General features: G+C 41.8%; 1 protein-coding gene across 1 annotated transcript in view; it reads right to left on the bottom strand.

Moving 5' to 3' along the window:
* Wdfy4 (WDFY family member 4) overlaps positions 1-8279 on the bottom strand; it is a 205184-nt gene that overhangs the window by 167473 nt on the left and 29432 nt on the right. The window contains exon 11 of the mRNA XM_005348671.3: positions 7226-7803. Within this exon, the coding sequence (XP_005348728.1) occupies positions 7226-7803 (578 nt within the window). The remainder of the gene's footprint in view (positions 1-7225; positions 7804-8279) is intronic.

Here is an 8279-nt window from a genome sequence, read left to right as displayed (position 1 = left end):
GAAGGCAGGCAAACCTTAAAACACCAGAAATCAGAAACCAAATTTGTTACTTGAAGGTAGGAATCATAGACGAGGACTCAGCCAAATGTTGGCCAGCATGGCTTATCTGAACCTGAGTCCAGGAGTCCCCTCTTTCCTCAGCAGAGATTGACATGAAAGAGGATCACAGAGAGGGGGGAGTGAGCGTCCACATCAACCAGCCTAAGAGGAAATAGCAACCGATGCCATCATAGCTTCTATTTCATTATGCTTCCCTTTTGTAAATTTTTATTTCTATTTTCTATATTCACTTATCTATGCATTTACTCACTTGTTCCCTGATAGCTTAGAACATCTCATAATAGGCTTTTAAGACTGGTCTTCCCCTCCATGCACCTACCCAGCCATAACCTCTTTAGTCATTCTTCATACCTCTAACCCATATACTGTATCTCTCATTCATACCTCTGACCCATATACTGTATCTCTCATTCATACCTCTGACCCATATACTGTATCTCTCATTCATACCTCTGACCCATATACTGTATCTCTCATTCATACCTCTGACCCATATACTGTATCTCTCATTCATACCTCTGACCCATATACTGTATCTCTCATTCATACCTCTGACCCATATACTGTATCTCTGGGGTTTCACTTCCTGTTCTTAAATGCCAAGAAAGGTCAAAGATAACTAAAGGAAAATGTTCTATTCAAAATGTAACTGTTTATTTATTTATTCTGTATACAACATTCTCTCTGCATGTATGCCTACATTCCAGAAGAGGGCGTCAGATCTCACCATAAAAAGCTGTGAGCTACCATGTGGTTACTGGGAATTGAACTCAGGATCTCTGGAACAGCAGCCAGTGCTCTTAATCTCCAAGCCATCTTTCCAGCACCAAAACATAACTCTTAATACATCTTAAAATTACTCACTAAACCAGGATGACACCAGACATCGGTGTCATTATAATGAAGCAGGGCTGTGTGCCCTGTAGAATGGAGCCTGAACTTTAAACATCAGCTTTTCAGCCCACAATGAGAGTTCATCGCCTCTATTGTGCAATGTCAGGGAAAGGCAGGAAGAAAACATACCCAAAGCATGTGCACGCTTGCACACATGTACACACCCACACCCACACACACTCTGGAAGTCAACTGGGTCACATTCTGACCCTCACGTGTGGCCTTGGACTGTTCCTCATTCTCAGGTTTGGCTTCCTCATTGATAAAATTCTAGCCTGTGGAGGAAGTTAAATAAAGATAAACACTGAAGCTCAGTGTTGGGGACAGCCATCAGTGAACTTCTCACTTGCTCCATGTTTTCTGATGCTAACAAACATGCCTTGCCCACCAAGAGCTGGTAGAATAAACTGAACAAGCTTCCTGACAAAGATAACAACTTAACCCTGCACTGCATCAGGTCACCTGAGCAGAGTCCCCTCAGAGCACTCCCCTGGAATGCAGAGATCTAGATTTTCTGAGAACAAATGCTCCCCAAGAGAAAGAAGGCAAGAGAGCAGAGCATGGTGTCTGTTAAGGCCTGGCTGATACGGGAAAGCACCAACTCCAGCAGGCATCTCTACAGCGTCCGAAAGTCAAGGTAGCCAGGGAGACATGGCTTTCATGGAGACCTTAGAAGGCATTAACAATCACAGCCCACACAGGAAGCCTTCAATGACAGCCACAGACATAGGATCAGATTCTCAAAAGACACAAAAGACAAAATCACTGTGATTCATGTGGTTGACGAAATAAAAGAGGCAGAAAAGTGAGGCAAGGAAAAGGGTCGTAAGACCATAAAGTTGATTTGTAAAAGACCAAATCGTGTGTGTATGAACTGCAGCCTTTAAATTTTGGAACAAAACCTAAAAAGCTAATGGTGCACATTAGATTAGACACAATTAATAGGAAACGTGGTGAGTTGGAAGAGAGACCAAAATAAACTCCAGAAAGACTATCTAGAGATTAGGAGATGGAAAGAGAGAGTGGCTGAGGTGCGGAGGATAAGAGCGGATAGTGAGGCACATAGTTATCTGTCTTAACATCTATTGTAAGTGTGCACTAATATATATTAATTTATGTTCTGAGACACAGAGTTTCTCTGTGTATCCCTGGCGTCCTGGAACTTGTTTTGTAGGCCAGGCTGGCCATAAACTCAAACTCAGAGGTCCACCTGCCTCTGCCTCCTGAATGCTAGTATCAAAGGTATGCACTACCACCACCAGGCAGATCGTAGTATATGTTTTTAAAGGTTAGAGAAGGGTAATAAAGTTACATGGAGAATTGATGAGGAAGCTCGATGGATGTCAAGCAGAATAATAAAGTCCTAAAATACTCCCCACCAGGATCCATGAGGTGAAACCACAAAGCAGAAATGATGCAGTTCTTTAAAGACCCCAAAGAAAGTTGAAAAAATAATTTCTGTTTGCTGGCCAAGATTTTTCCAAAGAAAAGAAAATTAGTTAACAGCCACAATTGAAATCAATAGCTAAGGGGACTTTTTATATGCTCCAAGAGGGGAAAAACCTCTTGGTCCAAAAGTGTATACCAAGAAAAACTATCTTCCAACAATTAAGGAGAGAATTCATGTATTTTTTCAAACCAATAAAACTTAAGAGAGTTTATCACAAATAAACCTAAAGAAAAAAATTCCAATGGTGTTCTAAAGGGAAACAAAATGCCACATTAAAAGATAAAGGTGCAGGAAAGAATGGGGTATGGGACATATATAGTATAGATATAGAGTTTAAATTATATAGTCTAAACAATATATGAAAGTCTAAATAAATTTTGAATAAAACAATAGATAACAGATTTGTGAGGTTAACTGAACAAAAGTGGAACTAAACAACAAATCAACACTAGCATACAAGTCTGCATAGTAGTGCTAAGATCTTTGGGTTCTTTTTATATAATAAAAAAGAAGAGCCGGGCGGTGGTGGCGCACGCCTTTAATCCCAGCACTCGGGAGGCAGAGGCAGGCGGATCTCTGTGAGTTCGAGGCCAGCCTGGTCTACAAGAGTTAGTTCCAGGACAGGCACCAAAAACTTCAGAGAAACCCTGTCTCGAAAATCAAAAAAAAAAAAAAAAGAAGAAGAAAAGATTTAACTTTAAACATTTTTAAGAAGGCTTATCAAATTACTTTGGGCAACCACTAAAATACTAAGCATAGAGGATATACACTGAATACTAATCAATGGAAAACGTTAAATTAAAAATCTAGCTATTTGGATACAAAGAAAAATAAGTCAAATATAAAATAAGAAAATATCAAGTTTCCACTTCGTCATTTTATACTGGATACACACCTACAGAAGAATGAAATTAGATCCACAGCACTCACCCTGCTAATCAATTCAAAATTAAATGTCTTCATCTACAACATGAAACTGCCAAAGGGAAGCACACTACAGGTCCCAGCGAGACTTTCGGAGCAGAAGCCTAGTGGTAGCACAGGAAGTAGTTGCAAGAACTAGCAAGTGAGATGGTACAGGATTAGAGAATTTCTCTATGGCAAAGGACACTGTCATCCAAGTAAAATGATGACAGCCTCCAGAAGAGGCAAAAAGTCTTTACCAAGTGTCTTTCAGAGGCTGTAACAGCAATACACGGAGAACTGCAAAAATTAAATAAAAAAACAAAACTCCCAATCAATAAAATGAGCGAACGAATATACAGTTCTCAAAAGCAGAAACACAAAGTGCCAATAAGTATCTTTTTAAAATGTTCAACATCCTTAACTTTTAGAGAAATACAAATTAATACTTTTATAGGATTCCATAGCACCCCATTTAGAATAGCTAACACACACATACACACACACACACACACACACACACACACACACCCCAACTCAAAAGAAAAAAAACCCGATAACACATGCTGGCAACTACTTGCTTGTGGGAACGTAAACTTGTACAACCATGGTGGAAGTCAATTTGGAGGTTTCCCAAAACACAACAAATAGAACTAACCTAAAACCAAGCTATAACATTCTTCTGTATATTCCCAAAGGTCCTTGTCCTATCACAGAGGTACGGTCACATCCACGTTTACTGCTGTTTTTTATAATAGCAAGGAAATTAAATAAGTCTAGATTTCTGTCACCAGATGAATGGAGAATGACAATGTGGTTCATGTACATGATGGAATTTTATTCAGTCATAAAGAAAAATGAAAATGTCAGGAAAATTAATGGCTAGAAAATATTTTGCTAAGTGAGGTAAGCAAGGCTCAAAAGACAAATGCTTCTGAGGTGTGTGTGTGTGTGTGTGTGTGTGTGTGTGTGTGTGTGTGTGTGTTAAAGAATGTGAGAAGAGACAAGGAAACTAGAAGAGTCTCTGAGATGGGCCGGGGATTTCAGGGAGGGAGGTATGGAAAGTTGGGGAGCACATGAGATGTAAAAGTGGAAAGGGAAGGTTGGGAATGGGAAAGTATAGAGAGATGGGCCAGGGAGATGGGGGCGGGGAGAATCAGTCAAAAGTAAGTTATATAAGAAATTGCCATAAGGAAACATATTACCTCGCATGCAAATTAAAAATAAACTAAAACATTCATAGATACATATTTCCCATTTTAGTGGTTTTTAGTGTATTTGTCTTGACAAGTATCATGCCAAGCTGACTTAACAATTTAATGGTATGGGGAAACAACTACAAATTTGATCCAAAAACTGAATATTGTTCGAACAGTTAGAGGATGAGCATTTTTTTCAGACCCATGTGGAGTATTTATGAAAATTCCTCACCTATAATGGCCATGGAGGTGGCAGTGGACAGAAAAGGATAAGCAGGGCTGGACTGCAACACTGCAGATTCAAGGACAAGCAGCACAGATCACAAGGAAAGCAGGAAACACAGAGCTGTGTAATGATGTAAAATCAACTGTATTGAACATGGAACACAAAGATTACAGAGAAATGCATGTGCTTAAAAGAAGACAGAGATTAATCTCCTAATGGTCTGAGGCAAGGAAAGGATTCCAGAACGAGCCCCAAAGGAGAAAATGATGACAAATCAAAAGAAACTGGAATACTCAGGTAAGAGAAACAGAAAATGCCAAAAGCTGTTCAAATGGCAAATTAAAGATGAACTTCTGACCGAAATGCTGAGGGAGGAAGAACCAAGGAAATTACTATGCAGGACGATCAGGATAAGATGGGGGAAAATTCAGCATCAATCACTATGTGGGATATTCAGGATGAGTTGAAAACTCAGCATCACTATGTAGGATGTCCAGAATGAGATGGGGACATCCCAACATCACAAGACAAATGCTAAGAAGACAACCAGGCCTGCTGTCACACATTTGAATTCCCAGCTACCCACAAGGCTGAAGCAGGAGGATCCCTTGAGTCCAGAAGTTTGAGGATAGCCTGGGCAACATAGTAAGACACATACCCCCTCCAATCCTGAAAGAATTTTTTTTTAAAAAAAAAAAAAGCAGCCTTTTCTAATAAATTGAAATTTGGATAAATGAAATGGGGGTAATCTTGAGCAGTAACTTACCTTGGTAAGCTCAAAATAAAATTGTTCTCCAGTACAAATTGTTCTCACAAGAAAACACAGGCCCACAGCGGCTTGGCAGTAAACCCTAGCACAAAGCCCAGGCCTACAAGTGTTTTGTTTTTGGTTTTTTGTTTGTTTTTTGTTTTCCCCACCAACTCTGCCAGAGAACAGATGACAGTACAACTCATGCCTGGACAATGTACATTTAACAGTAAAACAGCTAGAAAGGAATAAGAAAATCAAATGCTCTCATGAACATAGATACAAAATCCCTTCGAAAATCAGCAAATCAGGTGTGACAATCAGTAGACTGTGAACACCTTGATTTGTGCAGGGATGTAACAGAAGACACGATGGGGTATGTTGAGGATGGAATGGCCACAGACAAGATGCATGATTAGAAACACAAAGCCCATTAACAGACCAAATTATCCATGAAACAAAAATATCTAATCACTGCCTCAGTTTGTGAAGACTTAACAGCCATCTCTCTCACCTCTGGAAAATGGGGACTTTCTCTGGAAAACTGTAGAGTCTCCTGGGAGATGTCACTACAGTATTAATGTCATCTGTCTTTGTTGCTTGTGTGGTGTAAAAGGGCATCAGCTATTGATACTATGATTTTAACATACACAGAAAGACAAACAACATTTTCTCTAATTTGTGGGCCCTAGGTTTCTTTAAAGACATGTAAAATACAGAAGGGACAGTGGAGGAATAAAAAAAATGGAAAGAAGGGGACAGTAGACAGTGTACTTAGAGTGCTGAAGGACCCTGGGATGAAGGAAAAAGTGCATAATATTTGAGAGAAATGCTTCCTGGAGAACCTAATTCTTTGTTTGTCTGTTTGGTTTTCAAGAAAGGTTTCTCTGTGTAGCCCTGGCTGTCTTGGAAACTCACTCAGTATTGAAGACCAGGCTGGACTCAAATTCACTGAGATCCACCTGCCTCTGCTTCCCAAGTGCTGGGATCAAAGGCATGTGCCACCACCACCCAGTGTGTAGAACCTAATTTTGTGTGTAGAGAATTTACATCACTAAAAAATATTTTTGGATGATAAAAATAAATAAACTATGATTTTTATACAAACTGCAAAAAAAGTTTTAAAGTAATATTAAACTGGGTGGGGATGGGTCCTCACATTCCTTGCATTAGTGGGACTATGTTCTACAGTTACATGTTTTTGCAGAAGTCTGAGTCATGGAGAGGTATGCTTCTGGAAAGAAGGATGTCTTTGCTAGGAAAAATAGAAATGACTCAAAAGACAAGAAAGAGCCCTGTGGTTTGAGTCTTAACAAACTGAAAAAACTCACCCAAGCCCTGGCAGCACTCTGGGGACAAGGCCATAGAGGCCAAGGTTACCTGAACACTCAGGAATACTCCACCTAAGCACCCACAATGCCCAGGAGCACAGAGGATCCAGAAGAGGAAGTCTGTCTTCTTGGAGGCCAGCTCTTGCCTTCAAGGTATCCAGAAGCCTTGCAGGCTCTTGTGTAGATCAACAGACTCCTCCAGCCTTATGCTGACTTGAGTCAAATTTGCTATGAGTTCCCAGAATAGAGGGGCTTGGAGTCCTCTCCAGGACTTAAATTCTGGCAACTCTAGCACACCCAGTCTGTAATTTGGCCTGTCTTCCCAGTTATACCCACAGAGATAGTTGTATAAGAAAGGAACAGGCCCCGGACACACTGGTGACCCACAGCAGAAGCAGCCAGCCCAGTGCTAACCTCTCCTCCAGGTCTGGCCACTGCTTGAGTTTGCCTTGACGGCCACTGGCATCTCCCTTTTGAGCATCCACAGAAGGCTCCTGCCCAGCCCTGGCCAGCTCCATCAGGTCCCTGCGGAGGTGGAGGGTGCCACTGGCCATGCTGTCTAGGAAGCTCAGGATCTGTAGGCAGCTCTGCAACCTGGGTGGGAACGGACAGCTGGAGGAAAAGGCACAGCTCAGCAAGTCCCCAAAGGGTCTGGCCTTCGTGTCAGATGAGGAGAGCCACTGGGCACCCTCCTCCTCTGGAGCTCCAAAACAGCCCAGCAGACAGAGGTCCTCGGCCAGTTTCTCAAAGAGCCCATTGGTCCTGAAGAAGTGCCCGTTGACAGGGTCCAAGTGCAGTGCAGCAGACACCACACAAAGAGTATGCAACACCAGCTCCAGGGTCTGGCTGAGGGACACAGAACCCCATGTTGGCACTACAGGCACTTGGAGGGACCCCTCCAGGTCAGAAAGCAGGGACAGCAGTCCGTTGAACCCACTGGAGACTCGGAATGCAGCGTGGCCCTTGGGGGTCTCCAGGATCCGGAGCAGAGACTGAAAGAGCAAGCAAATAAAGTGAGTGAAATCCAGAGGCGGATCAAGGTCACGTACAAGCACATCCACCCAGGTTCAGCCCTGTTAATCATGATCACCAGAAACTAGGTAAGCAAGATGGGCATTCCTCAAGCATTGTGATGGCAGTCTTGTTCATTTCAGCTGTTATTTTAGGTTGTCTGTATGTACCTTTCCTCAAAGGGTGGTCTTTAAAGGGAGGTCTATCTACCTGCTAGCATCTTTATGGAAATATTTTTCCCTAACAGCAGTTCTCAATCTGTGGGTCACAACCCCTGGGGGAGTTACGTATCTGATATTTACATCACAATTCATCACAGTAGCAAAATCACAGTTCTAAAGTAGCAATGAAATAATTTGGGGGGGGTGGTCACCACAACACAGAGAACTGTATTAAAGGGTCTCAACATTAGGAAGTTGAAAACCACTGGTCTAAAATGAGTTTTGACCCCTGGCCC

Source organism: Microtus ochrogaster, chromosome 6, assembly GCF_000317375.1.
Source record: "Microtus ochrogaster isolate Prairie Vole_2 chromosome 6, MicOch1.0, whole genome shotgun sequence".
Lineage (NCBI taxonomy): Eukaryota > Metazoa > Chordata > Mammalia > Rodentia > Cricetidae > Microtus > Microtus ochrogaster.
The sequence above is the reverse complement of the archived record's forward strand: the minus strand, read 5'-3'. Positions and strand labels throughout refer to the sequence as shown.